We start from the raw sequence: 27,951 nt of genomic DNA on the forward strand, positions 1-27,951 counted from the left end.
CTGTTTTTTGCGGTCCGCAAAGCGTGGATCTACAAAAACGGAAGCCGCCCATCTTGTCTTCCGCAATTTGCGGAACAGTCGCCGGCAATATAAATGCCTATTCTTGTCCGCAAAGCACAGACAAGAATAGGACATGTTCTATTTTTTTTAGCGGGGCCGTGGAATGTAACCACTGATGAGGACAGCACACAGAGTGCTGTCCGCATCTTTTGTGGCCCCATTGAAGTAAGTGTGTCCGCATCTGAGCCGCCAAAACGGCGGCTCGCATGCGGACCCAAACAACGGTTGTGTGCATGAGGCCTTACTAAAACAGACCTGTCAGGAGAGGTGCAGCCATATACATTAGATCTATGTCAACCAGACACAGATTTTGGCTAGTTTGTCTATGTGCATGGCAGCCCCAGACTGAATGTACCCCGACAGGCAAATTCCTTGTGACACAGGTCACCGAGCCCCTTGTTAATTCGGCCCAAGGTGTGGACAGTGCTGGATGTTCTGAGGAGACCTCAGTTATACTTGTCAGCCACACTGAATCCGCCCCCTTATCTTGCTGGAGCTGAGGGGTATATTCCTGTTATAACTAGTTATTCCCTATCTAAAAGGATAGGACATAACTATCAGATTGGTGGGGGTCCCAGTGGCAGTACCCCCACCAATCATTAAAATGGGGGCCCCTTACCCTGTGGAGCCTGCCAAAGGGAAACCCAGCTAGAGAGCAGCACCAGACAGGCCAATGATGTAGATATAGGAGATACTGTTTCTCTTTGTGGAGACCACCAACTGGCATAGGGAGCCTTATAGGCCAGGTAATCCTCTGTGGGAAGAGTGTGTGCAAATTAGCTCTCATCCAAGGAGAAGAAAGCTGCCTCTTGGTGCCACTTATTGGAGTTAGCTAAATTTTAAAATCTAATTGTCCCTTTAACAGACCATTTCATGGTTGACTGTCAGTGTATTAAATGAAAGTACCAGAGCTCTGAAAACAAGAATCCCTATAACCAGGAGCAGAACAGGGAGCTGGTGTACAGACATCACTAGGAAAAAGTTTTTAAAAACAAATTTTTATTAACAGATTTTTTTTTTTTGGGAAGGTGCCCATCAGGATCAGCACTTCCAGTATCCACCCAACAAGGACGGATGATAAGGCACTCTGCAAGAGGATTTACTTTGCTAACAGTTTGTTAGAGGATGGCATAGAAAGCAGAAAGAGGAAAGAAAGGTTAAGAAGACAGCACAGCTGGACCCACATCCAAGTCCATCTTAAGTTGAGCCTGCTGGGAGGAAATCAGTACAAGTTATCGGGAATATGTGCTCAAGAGTAACAAGGCCATTCATGTTTCTCCTGTCCTCCCACCTTTAGAAACAGGTAAACAGTAACATTTGGGAGAGCACCATTTATGGTCAGGAATTAATGTGCCTCTTATGGCACTAGATGGGGCAGCATTTTCCAGGTTTTAAAAATGTCCAGGATTAGTTAAATCTATTTTTTTTTTAAGACATCTAGCCCAACAGTCCTGATTTCTGCCTTGGAGAAGGCTCATCTGAGAAAGTCCTGGCCGTGGGACATTGCTGTGCTGCTGTGATAAAGGAGCTCATGGTTTTGTGAAGACATCTGAAGATTCAGACAGTACTCTTCCATCTTTAGTCTCAACTGTCTTCACCACTACGCTGCGTTTGACTCTAGATGTCTCCAGTGGTGAGGAGCTGCTGGAATACATGTAATTGCCTCCATATCCGCCTCCATATTCTCCACCAATTCTACCACCAATTCCTCCTCCAAATCCGCTGGACAGTCCACCGCTGTAGGCGCTACTAACTCCTATAGGGAACAATGCAAAACAAATTCATTATCTTAAAGGCTTATGGGGAATACCCTGAATTAAGATTTTTTTTTCTAATTAGCATTCAATTATTTTTTTGGGATTCCCATCACAGCTAGAGGTACACACACTTTGTAAGGTTATTTATATCTGATAAAGTGATTGCATCTTGCTAGACTACGCCATCACTTTGTGATTGGAACCCCATCAATCCCGATAACGAAGGGGCCTTTGGGCCGATTTTAGCACTGCTGCCCCTTCAGTGAGAGTCCAGGCCACCCACTGCAGGTAACTGCAGCACAACTCTGTAAAGGGGTCCTCCAAAAGTTTAATATGATGGACTATCCTTGTCTAATCAGTGGGCATCTGACACTTGGCACCCCCTACTGATCAGTTAACAAGCCTGGGGTGCCCTTGTGTTGCGACCTCCTCCCAGCTTACCAGGCAGTGCCACACATTGTATAGTGGCTGTGCTTGGTATGGTATTCACATGAATGGGACTGAGCTGCAAATCGGTCATGTGACATCACTGGCCTAGGAAGGTGGTGATCACAGCAGTCTCTTCAAACAGCTGATCTGCTGAGATGCAGGCAGATGATCCCCCACCGATCTGATATTGATGACCTATCCCTAGGACAGACCATCAGTATTAAACTTAAATCCCTTTAAGCAGCTGGAGCTGTCTTTCAATCAACTGTACAGTGGGAGGCTAGGAGCTCCATGGAGGATACAGGGCTGAGCAGAAGGGACCCTAGTCAGACTGAAGGGGCCTATCATTTGTCTGACCACTACAACCACTAGTGATGGTATATCATGTCATCACTATCAGATAGAATGAAAGTGTACCTAAACTTTTTTAAATGCCATAAGAATAACTTTTTTTTAAATATATTTTAACCAGTTCCCAACAAAATAGACAGATGGATTGTAGGTACCTAGTGTGCTTTAGAATCCATACAGGGCTGAGTACTGGATTTGTACAGACTACTAACAGGACAGAGCGAGTGGATGCAGGGTAGGAGCTCACACAGGACTGCCCTGCCCGCTCTACTAAAGGTTGACATAGAAATTCTGCCTGGCATAGGTGGGAAACTGAAACCAAAAGTCCTATTCTTACAGGATAACCAAATTTCTGGACGGTTGGCAACACTGATGCCAGGCTTTAGGAGAGCAGTGCTGTACAGACAGGGACCATGATGCTCCTGCCTGTACGGCGCTCTGTGTGGCCGCAGGGGAGTCCGTACTTCCATTCACAGCGGTGTACAAATTCTAAAGCACAATAGGCACCTTCAGGTGTCTATTTCGCTGGGAACATTAAAAATGATTATATTACTACAATGTATTCATTTTATGGCATTTACAATGGGTTTTAATAACATAAGTAAAGGTTTAGGTAGACGTTAAATGATTTAAGGTCCTAGTCCCCTAGATTGCTCTTGGTGAGGCCTCTGAAGGTCAGACTACACACCTTCCACCTCATTATAGAAGAACTGTTTGCTCTAAAGCCTCTCATGCTGACAACTTCCCCTTTTTCATGTTCTGCAAGTAGTGCACAGTATGTAACCTGAGCCTCTACGGTAAACTCAACAGTACTTCGAGAAATCCTGCAGAGACAGGAACAATGGCCTTAACAGGAAAGCTAGGAAATACAATAGACAAGGTATTGTGTGAAAATCCATCCCTGTGTCAAGCAGTTTCTACATTATGGATTGTGTCTGACCAAGTGAGAGCTTCTGTTCAGCTCACATCTCAACTGAACACTTGACTCCATACACCAACAGGTTGATTAAAAGACAAGGTCTGGCTTTTCCCAGAACAGAGCCACTCTTGCCCTTATGTTGGGTCTGGTATTGTAGAGCATTCCCATTCTAGTGAATACGGTTTAGGAGTCCAGTGGTGGTCCCATCAGTGATGGCATCTACCTCACTATACACAGTCATACAAGGAAGGCTGGCAATCACCGATCACACTACCACTGGTCACCCAAAGCAAAGGAGGAACAGAGATTTAAATGAATAAACTATGGCTTATATACCAAGTCTTACCTGCTCCTCCTTCATGTAAAACCAGCTTGGTTGTGTAGATATGCCCTTTAAATCCCAGTTAATCCTGAACAGTATTACTTTAGAGAACAGTGGTTGACAGAATAGAAAAGGGGATTACCTGAGTAGCCAGTGGTCTTGGTCTGAATACTGAGGTTCTGAACGCCAGATTCCAACCTGAAAGTCAAGAAGAGCCATGAGTACAAACTTCTAACACGACTAGGAAAAATGAATTCATTTGTCTAACCTTTACCCTACTATAGGAAACTAGTTTGGTGAGGCCCTATTAATACAGATGTTGTCTAGAGGAATTTTATCTTAAGGGATGTTTCAGGATAGGCTGAATTAACGTTCTGCAGTAGCTTAGGCACCAGAACTGCACAGCTCCATCCTTTGTGTAGTGGACAGAGCTGGTTACTGCAGCACTGTCTCCATTCATTCCAGCAGAAAAGCTAATGCAAGACAGCTGACCCCCACCCCACTAATCAAATCTAGATGTGGAATAGACAGCCATCAATATAACAGTGCAGAAAACCCCTTTAACAGTCTTCAGTTTAGCCTGTGAAGGTTCTCATTTATACAGGTCATGGTATATCTGTAAAGAATAAATCAAGGCAACTGGACTTACTGTAGATTTCAGGAAAACGTTACTTGTTCTTCCAAAGAGCTTTCTCAATTCTGAGTGACTGTACAAGAATTCTCTAGGAATAAATATGTAACTGAATCAACATCTGGTAATTATACCCAGCATGGGGTCAGAGGTCATTATACCCAGCATGGGGTCAAAGGTGTTGATTCCATTATCCTAATTGGAGTCAGTAGGTGATAATGACCTCCCAGAAAAAGGTGTCAAGACAGCATTGTATGTGGCAGACAATAGAGGTCTAACCGATTGGTACAAACGAGGTGTGAAGGAGGCCATCTACATAAAAATGGAGAAGCCAAGCTTGATTAGAGGGGGGGGGGGGGGTTAGACATCTATTGTCTGCCACATACAATGCTGTCTTGACACCTTTTTTGGGAGGTCATTATCACCTACTGACTCCAATAAGGATAATGGAATCAACACCTTTGACCCCATCCTGGGTATAATTACCAGATGTTTATTCAGTTACATATTTATTCCCAGAGAATTCTTGTACAGTCACTCAGAATTGAGAACGCTCGTTGGAAGAACAAGTGAAACGTTTCCAAGAAATCTACAGTAAGTCCAGTTGCCTTGATTTATTCTTTACAGATAGTCTTCAGTTTAGCATCCTCACGTCTTAGCTAGTTTGGGCCAGTCATGTGAATAGGACCTGTGTAATGCTTAATTTCCCCTGTGGTGGCGCTGCAGGGCAAACTGAACACTTACTGCCAGGTTTACAATATGCAGCTGACTGCTAGGGCTTACAGTAGGAACAGTTTGTGGTCACCTTAATCTCAAAGGAACTTTCTAACAAGTGGGTACTGTCAAAATTGGGCAACCCTTTAATATTGTTTGAATTGGGCAATAAAGTGATTGCAATAAAGCAGAGCAGTCATACAACATACATAGGACCTTTCCTTACCTGTTCTCTTCTCCTTCCAGCAGTTTCCTGTATGTGGCAATCTCAATATCCAAAGCCAGTTTGACATTCATGAGTTCCTGGTATTCTCTCAGTTGGCGAGCCATGTCATGCTTGGCCTTCTGAAGAGCAGCCTCCAATTCTGACATTTTTGAGCGGGCATCTTTCAGTGCTAGTTCTCCACGTTCCTCTGCCTCTGCAATCTGTGCTTCAAGGTTTGCGCGCTGCAATAAACAAAATGGCCTTCAATTTTATTTCACTACAGAGGGTATTAGAAATCATGCACCAGTGTATATCTAAGCCTTCATTCTGTGATATACATTGGTCCTACCTGTGCCTTAAGAGCGTCAATCTCAGACTGCAGCCGTGTGATGTACCGGTTGAGCTCACTAATCTCAGTTTTGGTGTTTTTCAGGTCATCCCCACGGCGTCCGGCTGAAGCCTGGAGTTCCTGGTACTGTAGGAACAAAGATAACCAATTCATTTTCCAGATTGAAAGACCATGCAAAACAAAGGAAATCCAATGATCTATTGACATCAGCAATTCATAACTATAGGACACTCACCTTCAGCTGGTACATGCTCTCCACCTCAGTACGGCTCTTGTTGGCAATATCTTCATACTGAGCCTTCACTTCAGCAATAATACCATCCAGGTCCAGGCTACGGTTGTTGTCCATGGTCAAAACAACTGAAGTGTCAGAGATCTGAGACTGAAGCTCACGAAGTTCCTGAAATATACAACCCAGTAAAGATTAATTGCATGGTGGCTACTAGTTGGTTTTGTAAATCTCGTAGACTATAAAAACTTTGCCATAGGGGCAGATTCGGGATGGGGGTTTATCATGTTGCACGATGTATATAAAGGTCAACGTAATAAAATAAAAAAATATATATTTAAACAAAAAAATAATGTAGCTACACTAAAAATAAAAATTATATAATATAACCCACACTACAATAATTCAGCCATGTGCTGTTTTGACCTTGAAGGGAATGTGTCGTAAGAAAATGACCTATTTAAAACCATTTGTGTTTTAGAATTTGTTTCACACTGGCCGCTAGGCTTAGTGGTAAGTCATGATTTCCTATTCTGTAAAGAACTTCAGAAACAATCACCACAGGCAGAATTACAATGACAAGTAACACCTCTATATATAGATAGACAGGATCCACTATTCATAACAGGTGATATCACAGCCTATCAGCTCCCTTCTGACCTCTACACAGGTCAGAGCATGCCTACAACACTCTCCCATAGAAGTAAATAGGGTCCCTTATTGTCCATGGTGTCTATAGCCCATGTAACTGCTCACAAAAGACAGGAAGTCTTAAGACTGTATGCCTAGTGGCCAGTGTGGGAACTGCAGATTTTAGTTTTTTAGGCAGAGACAAGGAAAATTAAAAACAAATAAAATCCTTAAAAATGTGCTATATATATATATATATATATATATATATATATATATATATAATTTTTTTTTTTTTAAATAGGTCATTATCTGATGACCCATTGACAAAAAGTGGACTTCTGGTATACAATTGCATTAAAATAAGGGCCCCTTTGAGGAGACAGTTTGGCAGATATAATATGAATCATTACAAAAATAAAATAGTAAATCATCTCTCACCTCCTCATAAAGATGGCGCAGGAAGTTAATCTCATCCGTCAGCCCCTCCAGTCTGCATTCCAGCTGCACCTTGTTCATGTACGCCTCATCTACATCCTGCAGACAGAAGTTTGTTAATCCAGGGGAATACAGTCACACGTGTCTAGTAAATGAATAATATCTTATGGAATAAGTTCCTACCTTCTTCAGTAGGACAAATTCATTCTCCATTTCAGTACGTTTGTTGATTTCATCTTCATATCTGCAGAAAACAATACCATCCTTAGTAAGGAGGAGAAGGGGGGGGGGGTAGCTGTCACTTTAAAATGAAAACGTTCCATTACAGAAAAGTTGGCAGAACTTCCTCAATATGAGGTTTCCAGACATGCTTCTCTCGGCACCAGCTTCTGACTTGCCATTTATGGTTGCAAGACTTTTGTAATTTTTCAAGGAGTTGCACGCTCTTATTTATCTTGCAGCTCCAAGCACAAGGCTTTCATACAAGTAGGAAGATGGATGGAGATATGACAAGATTTAAGATTATATCACCATAAGTGGGGAACATCAGGTCCGAAGTAGTTCTGACTTGTAAGGAACATGCCCATAAAAAGACAACAAGTTGTCCAGTGTACTGTACGTAAGAGTTGTGTTGACTTCCAGGGCAAACCAGTTCACATGCCAAATCAGTGTGCACGGAGAGCCATGGCAATATTAAAGCTACCAACATGTGAGGTTCAGTGGATACAGGTGGAAGAATCCATCTGCCAGAATTACTCTGCCTGTCAGTACAATACACTGGGCAACTCCGTGTAATGCGTAGTTCAGGTGATCACAGGAGTTGCACACATGGACCTCACAGATGGTGTAATCCCCGCTTGGATACTCTTCCCCAAACTGTACTGCGCTTTTAGTTAAGGCGTTGTCTCACAAAGGGCATATGAAAATCAGAGACTGGGATTGCCGCTTGGACACCCATCCCCCAATCTGTGTATCAAACTTGTTCTTGAAGTTCTTTACATTTGTTACCAATATTCCCTGTTAGGACATATGGATATCAGAGAGTGAAGTCCCTGCTTGGACTCCATCTATGTGTCAGAGCTGCTAACACACACGACAGACATTGAGCTATAGGGGGGGCTTCTATCTGAATAGGTGTTGTCTTAAAGGGGTTTTCCCCAAGAGTTACAGATTGATGATCCAGCCTCAGGATAGGTCAGTGATGGCGAACCTATGGCACGGGTGCCAGAGGTGGCACTCAGAGCCCTCTATGTGGGCACTCGCGCCCTGGAAAAAGTCTATGGCATAGCAATATGCTTTAGACTTTTCCTGCCATTCATTATCCCCAGGACACACTATGAACAGCACAGGCAGCGCATTAAATGTAGGCTATTAACCTATTATAGATAAATGATAAAGGACATGAAAGATATATTATATTGGTATTTAGGTTAAATTGCTGTGTCGGCACTTTGCGATAAATAAGTGGGTATTTGGTTGCAGTTTTGGGCACTCGGTCTCTAAAAGGTTCACCATCACTGGGATAGGTCATCAATATCAGATAGGTGGGGGTCCAACTCCTAGCAACACTGCGGTCTCTTGCTTAACCCATGAAGTCAAGTCCTTTCTGCAGCTCAGCCCCATGCAAGTTAGTGGGTTCAAGCTGCAATACCAAGCACAACCACTAGCTGTTCAAACAGCTGATTTTAGGGGGGGGGGGGGGGGGCGCAGGAGTCAGACCCCACCGATTTGAAACTGATACCCTTTCCTTAGGATAGGTAACCAGTATTTAACCTTCAGAAAACACTTAATGGGACAGCTTTAATTTTCACGTTACAGCGTGACAACTTGTTGGATTCTATCTCCATCCATAACTTCTAGAAACTGAATGCAGACTAAATATACCTCTAGATACAACAAACTGCAGGATAGAGATAGGTGGTCTATATTAGGGATCAACCGATATTGATTTTTTAGGGCCGATACCGATAATTTGTGAACTTTCAGGCAGATAGCCGATAATTTATACCGATATTCTGGGAATTGTCATTTTTGAGAAAAAAAAAAAAAAATTTCCTACACAAATCTGCTGAAAATTTATATGTTTATTGTTAATGTGTATTTTTATTTTTTTTGTAAATCTTTTTCATTTATACTTAATATTTTTGTGTTTTTTTTTTTTACTAACTTTTAGCCCCCTTAGGGACTAGAACCCTTGTCCCATTCACCCTGATAGATCTGTCAGGGTGAATAGGACCTCACACTGTCCCTGCTGCTCTGTGCTTTGTGCACACAGCAGCATGGAGCTTACCATGGCAGCCAGGGCTTCAATAGCGTCCTGGCTGCCATGGTAACCGATCGGAGCTCCAGGATTACACTGCTGGGGCTCCGATCGGAGGAGCAGGGGAGAGGGGATCCTGTGGCCACTGCCACCAATGATTAATACTGGGGGGGGGGGGCGCACTGCGCCACCAATGAAGATAAGTCTCAATCATTCATATACAGGAGGCGGGAGCTGGCTGCAGAATCACATAGCCAGCTCCCGACCTCTATGAGCGGTAGCTGCGATCCGCGGCACCTAAGGGGTTAACTACCACGGACCGCAGCTATTGCTCATAGAGGTCGGGAGCAGGCTATGTGATTCTGCAGCCAGCTCCCGCCTCCTGTATATGAATTAATGAAAGACTCATCTTCATTGGTGGAGCGGTGGCCACAGCCCCTCCCCTCCTCTCCTCTCATTGGCAGCAGCAGCACAGGGGGAGGAGACACTGCTTCCTTCTCCCCTGTGCTGCTGAGGGAACACAGAGAGCGCTGTCAGCAGCGCGATCTGTGTTCCCCATACGTTATCGGAATATCGGCAAAATAGATGCCGATACCTGTCAAAATCCTGAATATCGGCAGATAATATCGGTCAAACCGATAATCGGTCGATTCCTAGTCTATATACTCACTTGTTCTTGAAGTCCTCCACCATACCCTGCATGTTGCCAAGATCAGATTCCAAGCGGTACTTCTCCTGCCCCAAGTTGTCCAGCTGCCGGCGCAGGTTGTTGATGTATGCTTCAAACATGCCGTCCATGTTACTGCGAGTTGTCTTCTGGTTCTGGAGAAGGCCCCACTTAGTTTCCAGCATCTTGTTCTGTTGCTCTAGGAATCGTACCTATGAAAGACAAGATAGCATTGAGACAAAGGACACTGCTAATAGGGGAAAAGAACTGAAGAGTTGGAATCTAACAATATTGAAGACCAATGGAACATTTAAACAAGTTCTCTTGAGATTAAACCACATTTAATCCCCTTAATGACTTCCCAGAAGATCAGTCTGAGGGCCAGAAGATGTCAACAACAAGGCCAGACTCCTAAGAAACAGGATAAATCTCATTTCCTTGCAACTTTGACTCCTTGGAAATGTGTCATACAGAATGTCTAAGGGGGCTTTTCCTGCTTCTAATAAGTAGGAAGACAAACATGTTTCCCTAACCAGCCTGTTGAAATTGTTCCGAGTGGGTATAAATGTGGAACTAGGTCAGATTTAACCTAACTAGGACATTAGTTGGGGACATGTTACCTTTTAATGGGGTTTCCCCCCCCCCCCCCCATCTCATAAAGTGAAGACATATTAGCGTATGCCATCACTGAGATAAGTTGGAGTCCCAGAGGTCAGATTGCGAGAAGGAAGGGGACACAGCGATGGTGTCACACAGCACACTTTTCCTTACAGTGGCTCCCCGGCCACCCCAGGCATGCAGGAAACTGCAGTCAATTCAATTAAATGGAGCCTTGCCGAAATTCCTTACACCGCCAGGATGACGAGGTATTGATGTGCAGAAAAAGGCTACACCAATGCTTTCCCTTTAAAGGGAATCTGTCTCCAGCGACCTCCCTATCCAGCCATTTGCATACACATAGCTGTGGTTCACAGTAAAAAACTGTTTTTTGGTGATCTGAGGCTCCGTTCCCAAGTTAGGGCTCTTTCACACTTGCGTTCTTGTGTTCCGGCATAGAGTTCAGTCGTCGGGGCTCTATGCCGGAAGAATCCTGATCAGGTTTATCCCCATGCATTCTGAATGGAGAGAAATCCGTTCAGGATGCATCAGGATGTCTTCAGTTCCGGAACGGAACGTTTTTTGGCCGGAGAAAATACCGCAGCATGCTGCGCTTTTTGCTCCGGCCAAAAATCCTGAACACTTGCCACAAGGCCGGATCCGGAATTAATGCCAATTGAAAGGCATTAATCCGGATCCGGCCTTAAGCTAAACGTCGTTTCGGCGCATTACCGGATCCGACGTTTAGCTTTTTCTGAATGGTTACCATGGCTGCCGGGACGCTAAAGTCCTGGCAGCCATGGTAAAGTGTAGTGGGGAGCGGGGAAGCAGTATACTTACCGTCCGTGCGGCTACTGGGGCGCTTCAGAGTGATGTCAGGGCGCCCTACGCGCATGGATCACATGATCGCATGGATCACGTCATCCATGCGCATGGGGCGCTCTGACGTCATTCTGGAGCGCCCGGGGAGCCGCACGGACGGTAAGTATACCGCTCCCCCGCTCCCCGCTCCTACTATGGCAGCCAGGACTTTAATAGCGTCCTGGGTGCCATAGTAACACTGAACGCATTTTGAAGACTGATCAGTCTTCAAATGCTTTCAGTTCACTTGCGGTGTTACGGATCCGGCGGGCACCTCCGGCAAATGGAGTACACGCCGGATCCAGACAACGCAAGTGTGAAAGAGGCCTTAGATAGTTTCTTAATATGCAAATTAGGCCTTTGGTGCAGAGTGGGTGTTACTATTGCTCTTGTGTCACCTACATTTTACTCATGTCTGTGGCCAGCCCCTCCCTCACTGTTTTGACAGAGCCAGGTAGTGAGGGAGGGACTGACCACAGAAATGAGTAAAGCTTAGGTGACGCAAAAGCAATAGTAACACCCACTTTGCATATTAAGAAAAAGTATCATGACACTCTGACACACGGATCAATAAAAGATACAGTAATTTTTAATCGGGTGAATATGTTTGTATGTAAATAGCTTGATAGGGAGGTTGCTGGTGACAGATTCCCTTTAATTCTGAGGATTGGTGGGGGTCCCTGAGGTCTAGTTGAAGCAGTGCATGGCAGAATAAAACTTCATATTCACACTACTCCTGATTATTGGTCAAATTGTTGCAACTTGCTGAAAACTTGGCTCTGTAGTTGGCAATATTGCTCTACCACGTCCATGGCAATCAGCCGTCTCCTATACTGAAGTCCTCTTGTGACCATAGATGTCTCTATAAATTGTTAGGGTATGTTCACGTGTCTGCAACAAAATAAAGGCATCTCAAGGCAGAAGCTGCATTGGTTTCTGCCATGGGTTTTCATTTTGAACTGTGTGGAGCCGCCCTTGGTTTAGCGCCAATAAATGGCGCTAAAGTGCAAGCAGGCTCCCTCTGCGGTGTCCGCGTCAAGAATGGACATGCACATTCCTGGCATGGTCTGGAGAACTGCATGGCAAATATCCTCTCCTCCAAAAACGATGGGAGGCAGTTTCAGTGCAGATTTTGTTTTTCCCGCACCGAATCCGAAAAAAAAAAACATATCCTTACTGCAGAGTCTCATCTATGGCCTACCTACTGTGAAGGAAACTTTATATAAAATATATACAGTATATTTATATATGCTACAATAACTCCCCCTAGTGGCTACATTATGAAAAAATAGACAAAGTATTTATTTCTGAACAGTGCATTTCTCTGAATATAGAAGAGAATATCCATGAACAGAGCAGAGGGCAGCGTGGTAGCCTTGGCAGCGAAGAAAAGTATCGCGGCCCAGAGAATAGTAATGAGGTGTCCCTGAGTTTTCTGGCAAAGGATAAACAAACAGCGGCGTGCGAGGGGAAGGGACAAGTCTGGCTACATTTAACTTTTGTCCCAGTAACAAAGAAGTATTTCAGTTCTTCGGTTAGATTATGCGCTCAGTAGGGTAGGACCTGCTGTGCGTCATACTAGGCTTCAGTCCGATTGGCTGCGTTGTACGCTGCACTTGTGTACTTTGTGCACGGGACAGTGAACTGGGCGGGCAAGGTGCGGGCTAATTCATTGCCCTATATGGTCACTTCTACAGGTAAGTATCTGCGCCCCTCCCTACTAAAACAGATAGGGAAGGAATTCAGATAGTAAAACCGGAGTATATGCCAGCTGTCAGACTGACGAGCTCTAGGGATCAGCATTCAGAGCTGCAATGGCAGCCACCCAGCTTTCCCAGAACAAGTCACAAATTCATTTTCTCATGGCTCCATATGGCGGCGCACTGAGCGACTATACGTCTGTCATATGATCTCTGGAGACCCTTGTGCCGCCATATGGGGTACCGATGTTCATGTTTGCCAACTAATTTCGGAAGCTGTCCACTGATAAGTCAGGGGTTAGAGCCTAGAAACGCTAGACTGCCACAACAGACAATACTAGAGATCCTGCCTAACTGGAACGCAACGCGGCAAGGATCACGTTAGTAGATCCTGTATATCCCGGACAGCTTTGTGCCTTGAGGGAGGAAGAGATGATGAAACCGTGAACTGTAAGACACTGGAAGGCTTTACAACGCCAATACCTGCACAGACTACAGGGCCCTTTATATTCATTGTGGAAGGTCTTCCGAGACTAGAGAACAATCATGGATAGTATTTAATTAAAGGGCATTTCCACATCACCGGTTCCAATAAGCACAGAGGTGAGTAGAGCCTTAAGGTGGCCATACTCACTAGAACCCAGATTTCAGCAGGACCACCTAATGTGGATGAGGGTGCCCTGCTGATACTACATGGGTGGGGTTGTTCTCAGAGATATGCCACCCCCATAGGTGTCTAGCAGGGACTTAATCCTTGAATGTGTATGGAGAGGGAGGGGTTGGGATTGATGGTTGTTGGCCAAAAGATAATCAGCCAATGGCCATACAAGGTGTGGATTGAGGGGGGGGGGGGGGGGCAAACCTTAACAGTCCTAGAGTCCTGAGGTGTTAAAAGACCACCTAAAATGGCAACTGCAGACCGGAAAAACCAGATCTGTTTTGCCGAAACACTTGGTGCCAGATCCGGCATTAATGCATTTCAATGGAAAGTCATGTCGGATCCGGCAAGTGTTCCGGAATATTGGACGGAGAAAATACCACAGCATGCTGCGGTATTTTCTTCGGCCAAATACCGTAAGAGTGACCGAGCTGAAGACATCCTGATGCATCCTATACGGAACGCTCTCCATTCAGAATGCATTAGGATAAAACTGATCAGTTTTTTTCCAGTATTGAGCCCCTAGGACGGAACTCTATGCCGGAAAAGAATAACGCGGTTCCTATAACTTTAGATCCTCAGCCAGTAAGTGAAATCAAAGAGCATTTCCTTGTCTGGGAAAGCTGGGTGACAGTAATGGCAGTCATTACCACTGTATAATGAGGCAGTTTGACTATTCAGGAGCTGGGTGATAGGCCTGTATATATAGGAGACCATACTGATCTCCAGGTAGAGGACCATTTACTGCGGTTCCTGTATAGTTTGGGATGAGGCCATGGTCACAGCAGGTATGGAAATAGAAATGGAAGATTCTCTGCTGCTTTTAACTCATTCCCATCCAGACGTGTGGCTTTCTGGCCACATCCTGGAAGAGGAATAGTTGTGTATGGTGTCTACCCAAGAGGTCAATGGCCACCACGCTTGGTATGTGGCGGCGCTCCAGCCGTGCAGAGGGTGTGTCTCTGGGTGGCCCGAGTGTCACATTAGTCAATCATCATGGCGATTATGCAGCAACATGCAAGGTGTGCAGCCATATTGCAGAAAGTCTAACACCGCCTTAGAAGAAGCCTAGGGGAAGGCTGGTTGGACAATCGGATCTACAACAATCGTTGGCGACAGATCACATTGTGTACATTTTTGCTACTTATGATTTAAAAAAATAAAATAAAACATTTGCACAGGCAAACTACAAGATAAATGGTGCCGCAATCAAGTATGGGGTCTTGGCAAGTAACTGCGCAGTATAAAGGCAGCTTTAGAAGTTAGTTATGAGGTTGGCATCAGGTGGCATGCTATGCCAGGGGGGGCACAGCTACTTCTCACTCACCTTGTCAATGAATGAAGCGAATTTGTTGTTGAGGGTCTTGATCTGCTCCTTCTCCTGGGTCCTCACTTGCTGGATGCTGGAGTCGATCTCCAGGTTGAGAGGGGCCAGCAGGCTGCGGTTAACGCTGACCTGAGTGATGCCAGCTGAGCCCGCACCTGCACCTCCATAGGCAGTCCTGTAGCCGCTGCCAAAGCGGGAGCCTCCTCCATAGCTGGAGCCCAGGCTGAAGGACGCGGAGCTGACCCGGCTGCCCGCCGGAGCCCCGCTGTACGAGAAGCTGCTGAAGCCGGCGTTGCGGGGCGCGGCGCTGCTGGACGTGCGGTAGGACACTTTGCTCATCTTGATGGACATGGTGGAGGCTGCTGTGGGAGTCGGAGGAAAGGAGCAGAGTTACCGAAGTGCGGGGCTGGGAGCGGCTGCCCTTATATACAGAGCCGTGCAGCACGGGGGGAGGCTCACCCCCTGCACCTGAGTGGCTGGGCACCGAGAGGCGGGACGGGCACCTGCCGGGGCACACCCCCTCCTCGCCCCTCAGTGACTCTGGTGCTGGGCGTGAGGGCAATTCGGAATAAAAGTGCAGCTATGTGCTGTGTGAGGAGAACCAGAAGCCAAGTCCTGCCCGGCTGGGACACTAGAGGTGGCCACACACAGTGGTCAAAGCAGAAGAAGTCACTCAAAACGATTGGTCATCTGGTGGCCTGGAAAGAGGTCGGCCCTGAATAAAACGTTTGTTAGGGTGTCATTAGTCCACCAATGGGTTGGCCCCATTAGGATACCTTAACATCTTTCCACAGGAGTCCAACAGGTGGGGCCCTTGCTGTTCACGAAGACCGGAGCCCCGTCTTCCCCCGTTTGAATGGCGCGGTGGCAGTGGCGTACACACAATCCATGGGGCCCCTGTGCGAAACTGATCCATGGGCGCCCCCCGCCCCCCCCCCCAGTGGCGGATCCAGAGCCTGGTCTCGGGAGGGGCACTTCCCCAGGCAATAGGAGATTATGGGGCCCCTGTGTCCCCGCCCAGTCGCCCACCCTCAAGCCACACCCACGCACAGCCCTACCTATATATTGTGCCCATACCTCTTACATCCAGTGACGTCTCCTTTGATGTACAGTAGATGTTCTCTTTCTTCATCTTCTCCATTCAGACCGGACCACCATGATGATTTCTTTCAGCCATCTCTCATCTCTGCAGAGTTAGACAGACAGACATCTTAGTTTCCTACCCCCATCAGACCCCCAGTCAACCCCCATCAGACCTCAGATCAGCCCAAAGACCCCCATCAGACCTCAGATCAGCCCAAAGACCCCCAGTCAGCCCCCATCAGACCTCAGATCAGCCTAGACCCCCAGTCAGCCCCCATCATACCTCAGATCAGCCCAAAGACCCCTAGTCAGCCCCCATCAGACCTCAGATCAGCCCAGACCCCCAGTCAGCCCCCATCAGACCTCAGATCAGCCCAAAGACCCCTAGTCAGCCCCCATCAGACCTCAGATCAGCCCAGACCCCCAGTCAGCCCCCATCAGACCTTAGATCAGCCCAAAGACCCCCATCAGACCCCCAGTCAACCCCCATCAGACCTCAGATCCGCCCAAAGACCCCCACTCAACCCCCCATGCCCATCAGACCTCAGATCAGCCCCCCAACTCAGCCACCAGATCATCAGCCCAAAGACCCCCCCCCCATCAGACCCCTCAGATCAGCATCAGCCCAGGCCCCAAAAGAAAGACCCCACTCCCATCAATAAATTCAACCCCCCCTCCCCAACCGGGCTGGCCATCGCAGGCCAGGGCCCCCACTACTCGGCCAGCTCAACCCCCCCCCCCCCCCCGGTCATCTGCCAGGGGGGCCCCCTCACTACTCCAGTCAGTGTGGCTTTTTCCTTACTTACCAGCTGCTGTGGCGCGCTGCACTAGGGGATGTGAACTGTGCTGTCTCCTCGGCTCGGCGGTCCTCGCTCTCCGTCTCTCTCCCGTCCAGGTCCCGTCTGCTGCGTGAGTTCAGGCAGGCGCGCGAGACCTGCCGCAGGAGTTCACAGGTCTTGCGGGATTGACGCCGACGCCGTGCTCTCTCCTGCCCGGGCCCGGTGCTGACGGCTGACCACAAGACAGATTAGCGCAGGGGCCAGGGGTTCGCAGGCGGCCGGGCCCGGTCGCAACTGCGACCCCTGCGACCCTTATATGTACGCCACTGCGCGGTGGTCACACATGCCCTCTGCCACTCCATTCAGCTCTATGGAGCGGCCGGAGATAGCCGAGCAGGGGCGTAGCTAAAGGCTCATGGGCCCTGGTGCAAGAGTTCAGCTTGGGCTCCCCTTCCCTCAGTGCTTTGTGGCCAGGGGCAGGGGAAGAAAAAAATTTAACGACACCCTCTCCCCCCCATGCCAAATTCATGACCTAACCCCTTCCCTCCATCCAGAGCTGGAACTTGACCAGCATGCACTTTCTATAATACCGGTGTCTTCATATGTGGTAGAAGGGTCTTTGGGCCCCCTCAGGCTCCTGGGCCCGGTACCGACTGGTACCTCTGCACCCCCTATAGCTACGCCCCTGTAGCCAAGCACTTGTATTCAGCTATCTCAGGGTGGTCACATGGTGTTCAATGAAGCAGCGGACGCGCATACGTGTCTGCCACTCCATTCAAACAGAGAGTACTGTCCCCATTCTTGTGATCGGTGGGGGGCTTGGAAGGTTGGGTGCATGCATTAAATATCCACAGGATATGCCAAAAATGTCCAGTAGGTGTTGGTCCAACCTCCAGGACCCACTCCTATCTCCGGAAAAGAGCTCACGGCATGTGCAGACAGCTCTCCATCCATGGCGGCTGCAAGACAGGGGCCTGATTCTTCAGACAGGTGTAGGTCCCAGAGGTGGAGCCCACAGGGATTGAACATTTATGTCCCAGATAGAAATATTCCTTTGATGGCAGCCATATTCGTTGTCACCAAGTTTCTTTATCCTCTTCAGGCCATTTTCTGCCTTCAGGACGCAGCCTAATTTTGCAAATCTGACATGTGTCACTTTATCTGGTAATAACTTTAAAACGCTCTTATCCAGGCCATTCTTTTCTCCTCACATATTGTACTTCATGACAGTGGCACAATAGTTCATTTTTATTTAAAAAAAATACCAAATTTACCAAACATTTGGAAAAATGTGCAAATTTCAATTTCTCTACTTTTATAATAGATAGTAATACCTCCAAAAATAGTTATTACTTTACATTCCCCATATGTCAACTTCATGTTTGGATCATTTTGTAAATGAATTTTTTTTTTTTGGGGGGGACGACGTTAGAAGGCTTAGAAGTTTAAAAGCAAATCTTAAAATTTTTAAGAAAATTTCCAAAACCCAATTTCTTCAGGACCAGTTCAGTTATGAAGTCACTTTGTGGGGCTTACATATTAGAAACCACCCATAAATCACCCCATTTTAGAAACGACACCCCTCAAGGTATTCAAAACTGATTTTACAAACTTTGTTAACCCTTTAGGTGTTCCACAAGAATTAATGGAAAATGGAGATGAAATTTCCGAATTTCACTTTTTTGGCAGATTTTCCATTTTAATCCATTTTTTTCCAGTAACAAAGCAAGGGTTAACAGCCAAACAAAACTCAATATTTATTGCCCTGATTCTGTAGTTTATAGAAACACCCCATATGTGATCGTTAACTGCTGTACGGGCAGGGCGCAGAAGGAAATGAACACCATATCGTTTTTGAAAGGCAGATTTCACTGGGATAATTTTAAGTTGCCATGTCACATTAGAAGACCCCCTGACGCACCCCTAGAGTAGAAACTCCAAAAAAAGACCACATTTTGGAAACTACGGAATAAGGTGGGAGTTTTGTTGGTACTATTTTAGGGTACATATGATTTTTGGTTGCTCTATATTACACTTTTTGTGAGGCAAGGTAACAAGAAATAGCTGTTTTGGCACCGTTTTTATTTTTTGTTATTTACAATGTTCCTCAGACAGGTTAGATCATGTGGTATTTTTATAGAGCAGGTTTTTACGGATGCGACAATACCAAATATGACTATTGTGTGTTTCAGTTTTACATAATAAAGTATTTTTGAAAAAAAAAGATTTTTTTTAGTGTCTCCATATTCTGAAAGCCATATATATATTATTTTTTTTGGGGCGTCTGTGTAGGGGCTCATTTTCTTGGTATGAGATGACGGTTTGATTGGTACTATTTTGCATATGACTTTTTGATCGCTTGGTATTACACTTTTTGTGATGTAAGGTGACAAAAAAATTGATTTTTCAACACACTTTTTATTTAATATTTTTTACTGTGTTCACCTGAGGGGTTAGGTCATATGATATTTTTATAGAGCAGGTCATTACGGATGTGGCAATCTCTAATATGTATACTTTTTTTATTTACTGCATTTTTTGTCCCATAAGACGCACTTTTGTGCGTCTTATGGGGCGAATGCTGCCATTTTTACATTGCTAATGCTGATACATCGCACACCGCAGCGATGTATAAGCGGGGAGGGAGGAGGGGCTGGAGGCCGGCAACTTGCGGCAGGGCCCAGTGCAGTCACTGTACTCTTACACTGGGCCCCACTGCTCACTGCTCACAGCAGTATACATATCTAAACAGTAATCCTTAACCTCCAGTACCTTTAAAGCAGCGCTATCCTGTTTGTTTACTACACTACTTACAATCAAGCTCCGGTTACAGGCAGAGTGGGCAGCGGCATAACGTCACTCACTTACATCACGCGCCTGCTCCTCCCACTTTATAAATGAAGCAGGCGGAGCAGGCGCGTGACGTGAGTGAGTGACGTTACGCCGCCGCCCGCTCTACTTGTTACCGAAACTTGATTGTAAGTAGTAAAAAAACAGGATAGCGCTGCTTTAAAGTTAAAGTTAATCAAGGTTAAGGATTACTGTTTAGATATGTATACTGCTGTGAGCGGCGGGGCCCAGTGTATTGGGGGACACTGTAATGGGGGGGTCTGTGGATGACACATATAGCATAAGATGCTATATAGTGTCATCCACAGATCCCCCCATAGCATGGTCATCCACAGATCCCCCCATAACAGTGTCATCCACAGATCCCCCCATAGCATGGTCATCCACAGATCCCCCTCCCTATAATAGCCTCATCCACAGATTCCGCTCCCCATAACAGTGCCACCCCCCTCCCCATAACAGTGCCATCCACAGATCCCCCATAACAGTGCCATCCACAGATCCCCCATAACAGTGCCATCCACAGATCCCCCCTCCATAACAGTGTCATCCACAGATACCCCATAACAGTGTCATCCACAGAGCCCTCCATAACAGTGCATCATCCACAGATCCCCTCCATAACAGTGCGTCATCCACAGATCCCCTATAATAGTGTCATCCACAGACCACCATTATTTCATAACCCACCAAAAGCACACCTTTATTTTTTGGGCGATTTTCCTAGGTAGGGGCTCATTTTTTGTGGGATGAGGTGATGGTTAGATTGGTACTATTCTGGGGGGCATATCCCTTTTTGATCACTTGGTGTTGCACTTTTAGTGATGTGGGGTGACAAATTTTTTATTTTTTTTTAGCACAGTTTTTATATTTTTACGGTGTTCACCTGAGGGGTTAGCTCATGTGCTATTTTTATATAGCAGGTCGTTACGGACGTGGCAATACCTAATATGTATACTTTTTTCATTTATTTAAGTTTTACACAATAATATCATTTTTGAAACAAAAAAAATGTAATTCATGTTTTAGTGTCTCCATAGTCTGAGAGCCTTAGTTTTTTTTATTTTTTAAGGCGATTGTCTTTGTTAGGGTATCATTTTTGCGGGATGAGGTGATGGTTAGGATTGGTGCTATTCTCGGGGGCATACGTCTTTTTGATCGCTTGGTATTGCACTTTTAGTGAGGTGACAAAAAAAGTTTTTTTAGCAGTTTTTATTTTTTTACGGTGTTCACCTGAGGGGTTAGGTCATGTAATATTTTTATAGATACCTAATATTTATAATTTTCTTATTTCCCCTATTTTTCCCTATTTTCCCACTTTTTTTCACTTTTTATATTTGTCCCACTGTGGGACTTCACGTTTTCAGGGTTTGATCCCTGTTTCAATTCAGTACAATTGTACACTGTAAGACGCTGATGGTTGCCTAGGAGACCCAGTCCTCAGGCTGGATTTCCTGGGCTTCCGTAGCTGGCAGGCTCCGATGCCTGTGTAAGGCCTTTTTCACACCAGCGTGTCCGGATAAGATCTGGATGCGTTGTGGCAAACCCGCGCGAGTAGATACCCAATTGCAGTCAGTTTTGACTGCGATTGCGTTCCGTTGTTCAGTTTTGATCGCGCGGGTGCAATGCATTTTGCACGTGCGTGATAAAAAACTGAATGTGGTACCCAGACCTGAACTTCTTCACAGAAGTTCAGGTTTGGGTTCAAGGTTGTGTAGATTGTATTATTTCCCCTTATAACATGGTTATAAGGGAAAATAATAGCATTCTGAATACAGAATGCATAGTACAATAGGGCTGGAGGGGTTAAAAAATTTTTTTTAACTCACCTTAATCCACTTGTTCGCGCAGCCGGCATCTCTTCTGTCTTGTTCTGTGAGGAATAGGACCTTTGATGACGTCATTACGCTCATCCCATGGTCCGTCACATGATCTTTTACCATGGTGATGGATCATGTGACGGACCATGTGATGAACGTCATCAAAGGTCCTATTACTCACAGAACAAGACAGAAGAGATGCCGGCTGCGCGAACAAGTGGATTAAGGTGAGTTAAATTATTTATTTATTTTTTTAACCCCTCCAGCCCTATTGTACTATGCATTCTGTATTCAGAATGCTATTATTTTTCCTTATAACCATGTTATAAGGGAAAATAATAAAGATCGGGTCCCTATCCCGATTGTCTCCTAGCAACCGTGCGTGAAAATCACACCGCATCCGCACTTGCTTGCGATTTTCACGCAGCCCCATTCACTTCTATGGGGCCTGCGTTGCGTGAAAAACGCACAAAATAGAGCTTGCTGCGATTTTGACGCAACGCACAAGTGATGCGTGAAAATCACTGCTCATGTGCACAGCCCCATAGAAATGAATGGGTCCGGATTCAGGGCGGGTGCAATGCGTTCAACTCACGCATTGCACCTGCGCGGAAAACTCGCCCGTGTGAAAGGGGCCTAAGACAACGGGGCTGCCATGGCAACCATCGGCCCCCTGCCAGCGTAGCGTGGGGGGCCGATGGAGTCAAAGGGAGCCCCCTCCCTCTGTAAAGCCTGCACATGCCGCGGTCAGCACTGACCACGGCATGTGAAAGGGTTAATCCGCTGGCATCATTGCATACAGCAATGCCAGCAGATGCAGCACAGCAGGGGCCCGGCTATCAGTAACAGCCGGGTCCCTGCTGCGGATCGGGCAGCTCCTGCACCTGCTTGATCCCATCACATACATGCACGTGGGAATGCGGTAAGGCACCATATTCTCCCATGTACATGTACGTAACAATGCGTGTAGGGGGTAAGGTGCTGTCCAACTTGTCTGAAATTTTTTTTTAAAAATAGAGCCTGGAACTTGTATAAACTAAAGAAAACAAACACATTCTTTACATTTCCTGCTACTTCACTGCCACCTGTGTCCCCGACAACCTGGTCCCCACTTGTCCTGCAGTAATGATGTCACATTCACATGATTGCTGCAGCCAATCACAGTCCTCTGCGGTTACGTGTATATGAGCAGCAGGTGACCACTATAGGACCACTTATTAATGTGATGTCATCACTGGTCCTGCAGCAACATCGCATTCCACATTCACGTGCTGTCTTCTATGCAGGACTGGTGCGGCTGTGCTGGAGCAGTAGGACATTTAAAGGATGAGTAATGTTTTCTTCCGTATTGTATATAGAGTCCTGCTCTGGTATTTTGTATGTTCTTCCCGTGTTTGTGTGGGTTTCCTCCGTGTTCTCCTGTTTCCTCCCACCCTCCAAAGACCTACTGATAGAGAACCTAGATTGTGAGCCCCATTGTGGACAGCCTGACGCTAATGTCTGTAAAGCGCTGCGGAATATAGTAGCGCTATATAAGTGCGCAAAATAATAATAAATCAATCTCAGACGACCCCTTTAAAGGGATTCTGTCATGAGAGTTTAGCCCTATAAGCTATACATATGCCCATGTCCGTACTAATAACATGAATACTAAGCTGGCCTTATTAAACCTTGTTCTGGCTCTATTAGCCCAAAAAACAGGTTTTTATAACCAGTCATCGCCTACCTAAGGGGCCCAAGGGGACATCAGTTAATACAGGGTGCCCGGCCGTCTCGTGCCCAGCGCCTCTTTCCCAGTCTTAATCGCCGCCCTCCTCACCTCAGCGCTGCCTCCGCCAGATCCGGCCGGCCCTCTGCCAGATCCACCATGCTCAGCCTGATGCGCCGCAGACTCCTGGCAGCGGCTTCGTTGAGCGAAGTGCGCATGCGCCGCCTGGTTTACCATTCCAATGAATTTTGCATCGGTTTAACTGCAAAAACAAGCAATAATGAACTAGTGTTCGACCAAACTGAACATGGAGACACTCTGTTAGAGCTTGTTTCCGAAAATGGCGGCACATATACAAAGATTCCATTGAATGACTCAGTCACCTGATTGTCGCAGATTTGGCTTAAAGGGGCTGTCTCTCCAGCAAATTGCATTTATCATGTAGAGAAAGTTAATACAAGGCACTTACTAATGTACTGTGATTGTCATATTCCCTCCTTTGCTGGCCCGATTCATTTTTCCATCGCATTATACTTCTTGTATCCAGGGATTACGGACACTGGTGCAGCGCAGATACGAGTTGGCCAGGATTAAAGCTGCTGCACATGTGTGCCTGTACATGATCCCAGCCACCAGACAGGCCGGCACTTTTTCCTATAGTGTGCAAGCACGACCAGCGCTGCTGGATAAGCAGTGTATAATGTGATGGAAAAAGTAATGAAGCCAGCAGAGGAGGCAATATGGACAATCACAATACATTAGTAAGTGCCTTGTATTAACCCCTTTAAAGCCTCATTCACACATCAGTGTTTTGGTCAGTGATTTCCATCAGTTATTATGAGCCAAAACCAAGACTGGAGCCTCCACAGACATAAGGTATAAGTCCCCTTTCAGACGAGTGAATTCCATGCATTGGACTGCAGTGTGTGTCACGGAGAGCACCCGTCCTGCCCTCCCAGCACTGCCGGTTCACACAGCATTATATTGATTTATGATGCTTTGTAACCCTTGCAGTTCTGGAATGTATTGGATAACACTGACAGCATTATGTCAGTCTTATTCAATACATTCCAGAACTGTTAGGCCTCTTTCACACGGGCGTCATGGATTTGGGACGAATAAGATGCGGGTGTATCGCGGGAAAATGCGCTTTAATGCGTTTTGCACACGAGTGATAAAAATCGGCATGTTTGATACACAAACCCGAACTTCTTCACAGAAGTTCGGGTTTGGGTTAGGTGTTGTGTAGATTTTATTATTTTCCATTATAACATGGCAGCCCGGCTTCTCTTCTTTCTTCTTCTTTGAGGAAAAGGACCTGTGGTGACATCACTGCGTTCATCACATGGTCTGTCACATGATCCATCACCATGGTGATGGACCATGTGATGAGCGAGGTGACGTCACCACAGGTCCTTTTCCTCCTGAACAACAAAGAAGAAGAAAGAAGAGATGCCGGCTGCGCGAACAAGTGGATTGTGGCGAGTTAAATTATTTAATTTTATTTTTTTCCCCTCCAGCCCTATTTTACTATGCATTCTGTATTAAGAATGCTATTATTTTCTATAACTATAACCATGTTATAAGGGAAAATAATAATGATCGGGTCCCCATCTCGATCATCTTCTAGCAACCATGTGTGAAAATCGCACCGCATCCGCACTTGCTTGCGATTTTCACGCAGCCCCATTCACTTCAATGGGGCCTGCGTCGTGTGAAAAATGCACAAAATAGAGTATGCTGCGATTTTCACGCAAAGCACAAGTGATGCGTGAAAATCACCGCTCATGTGCACAGCCCCATAGAAATCAATGGGTCCGGATTCAGTGCGGGTGCACATGCGCATTGCACCCGTGTGAAAGAGGCCTAAGGGTTACATAGCATCATAAATCAATATAATACTATGCGACCCTGGCAGTGCTGGGAGTTCAGGAATGCCTAGACCCGCCAGAAATGCCCACTTACGGGTAGGGTTTGTGTTAACCCCACCCATTTTTGGCCTGGGACACAGTAAATTGCCGGGACTGTCTCTGAAAATCAGGGACAGTTGGCAACTATGCAGGTCATCAGCTAAAAAGTCTTGGAAAAACACTTTAAACCAATGGTCGGGCCTTAACACGTGGGAGTAAGGCCTCATGCACACGGCCGTTGTTTGTGTCCGCACATCCGAGCCACCGTTTTGGCGGCTCGGATGCGTACCCATTCACTTCAATGGGGCCGCAAAAGATGCGGACAGCACTCCGTGTGCTGTCCGCATCTGTTGCTCCGTTCCGCGGCCCCGCTAAAAAAAATATAACATGTCCTATTCTTGTCCGCGCTTTGCGAACAAGAATAGGCATTTATATTGAAGGCTGTCCGTGCCGTTCCGCAAATTGCAGAACGCGCACGGACGCCATCCGTGTTTTGCGGACCGCAAAACACACCGTGGTCGTGTGCATGAGGCCTAATATGGATGAAAAATACACCTGTATTCTGCTTGTGTGAATCTGGTCTAACACGGGGGCGAGCTGGATCTACCAGAGCATTCCTTCCTTTTTTCAGGTCTGGGTTATAGATGGAGGTCCAGATAGTGGATGCAAATAGAGGAAAAGTACTGCAGATGGGAGTGGGCGGATATACCGTAATAAAGGAGAATAAGAGTTGTAATTACTGGCTGAGTGAAAAGCAGTAGGCTGGTAGATGGATCTGAAAACTACCCCACCAGACTGCCCCATCCGTGAAGATGTGACACCAGGCCCATGAGGGCCAGATGCAAATTGCCCTAACAAGATGGACTTCATGGAAGTCATTTAATAATGCTCATCTAGTGTAAAAATTGTCGCAAAGGGCAGCCATTTATGCAACTATTTTAACTCCCGAGGAACCATATTTTGTTGCATGGGCATTTTTACGCCAATGTACAACAGATGGGCGGGACAGGGAGGTGTCGGGGGGGTTGGTTCCCGGCTGGGTCCGGAACGCCAACAGACCCAAATGTAGATGAAAAACTGTCAACCAGGGCTGGCGTCGTTTTTCAGAAAGGCACACGGACTGCCATATATGAGCCTAATTTATTATGAGGAGCACACAGGGGAGACGACTAAGACCGGCATAAAAAAAAACATCTTAGTAAATGTCCCCCCATGTTTTTAGATTAAAGGGAATGTCTGAGTTAAATTCTCTAATTTGAGGTCAAATTACCATAGGAGACAATGAAAGATGTATACCTGATCCAGGCCATTTTCATACGCAGGAATCCTCGACTCTCTGCATTACATACTGTAGATGACTACGAGGCATCATTATCTGAGTCACATAGAAGACGCGTTCCGTTATCTAACACCACCTGCTGCATGCTGTGAGTAGTCATATGATATATGGAGTCCACTAAGAGTCCTCAATTATATACCTGTCAGTAAAACACGTTGCGTAATGAGTTATCTGAGGAAAAAAGGCCTAGAGGCAGCCATTCAGTAGTGCTAGGTCTTGTGGAGAGGCAGGGTGTAACAGGTACACGTCCTACATACCTGCCCTGGAGCAGGCACTACACCTGTCAGGCATCGGAGAGTGAAACATCCGTTTACTATGAGATCTTCGCGCTTTGCAGGAATTAGTCTTCATTGTGAACTGGAATCTCTAGATTTCTACCCTTTCTTTACTGAGGTATTCACAACGAGTTACAAAGGGAAGAATTGGCAGTAGCGTTAACCCCTCAAGGATGCAGTAAATGACCGCCATTCTTTGTAAATGACCCCCATTCTTCCCTTTGTAGTCTTTTAATTTTCACTTAATGTAGCTATATCAAGGCGCTTTTTTTTTTTGCAGGACGAATTGTATTTCTAAGGACTCATGCCTAAAGGGCACAAACAGCAGGTCCACAATATACGGGCACTGGGCGTGTGCACGCCGTGTTACGGATGTGGACAAATTGACTTGAATTGGTCCGCGATCTGCAAGATACAGCCAAAGATAGGACATGTCTTTTCTTTTACGGAGCAGAGGCGCGGATCGGAAGCTTATGGAAATACTACGATGTGCTTCCCTGGGCTTTTGGGTCCGTGCCTCCACACCGCAAAAGATAGGACATGTACCCTTATGTTCGTGGGCATTAGCCCTAAGGTGCATATGCAGCTGGGGTGCCCAAACAACCCAGGGTCATTTACAAAGACCAGCTTTTATGTCAATTGACCGAGGCCAATGTCCCATCCCCAACACAGGCCCTGCCACTCCCAAGTGGCGAAGATGGCATACAAATGCCATATATTGTTGCACAGGCGTTTAAAAAGTCACCAAAAGTGGTCTTGAAACTTTTTTTTATGCAAAAGCGGACATAAACATTTTCGTAAATGGCCCCCATTGTTCTGAGCAGCAGATCACTGTACACACAGCATGATCTGCTTCCCAGAAACGATGACTGAGGTGTCCGCACCATCGGGTGATCTGCAGCACCTTTGCACGGGCGTTCATATGAATGTTTGTTCCTGATAATCGGCCCAAGTGTCGGGCCATGTAAACCTGCCTTTACAATCACTTTGCAAAGGGCGTCAAAGGGGAAACTAAGAGAAACACAATCACCATTGAAAGTGGCATCTACAGGGATCAATGGAAGGGGTAACAAAGGGAGACCC

The 27,951-nt window shown here is 46.2% G+C and overlaps 1 protein-coding gene across 1 annotated transcript; it reads right to left on the bottom strand.

Annotated features, from left to right (window-relative positions):
* Positions 1-1,042: 1,042 nt before the first annotated feature.
* Positions 1,043-15,528, bottom strand: KRT8 (keratin 8). Its single transcript, XM_040425774.1, has 9 exons — positions 15,105-15,528; positions 9,965-10,173; positions 7,218-7,278; positions 7,038-7,133; positions 5,973-6,137; positions 5,738-5,863; positions 5,410-5,630; positions 3,981-4,036; positions 1,043-1,816 (listed from the first exon to the last, which is right to left on the bottom strand). The coding sequence occupies exons 1-9, from the start codon at positions 15,453-15,455 to the stop codon at positions 1,590-1,592; spliced, it is 1,512 nt and encodes a 503-aa protein (XP_040281708.1). The 5' UTR covers positions 15,456-15,528; the 3' UTR covers positions 1,043-1,589.
* Positions 15,529-27,951: the final 12,423 nt, after the last annotated feature.

Source organism: Bufo bufo, chromosome 3, assembly GCF_905171765.1.
Source record: "Bufo bufo chromosome 3, aBufBuf1.1, whole genome shotgun sequence".
NCBI classification, from domain to species: Eukaryota; Metazoa; Chordata; class Amphibia; order Anura; family Bufonidae; genus Bufo; species Bufo bufo.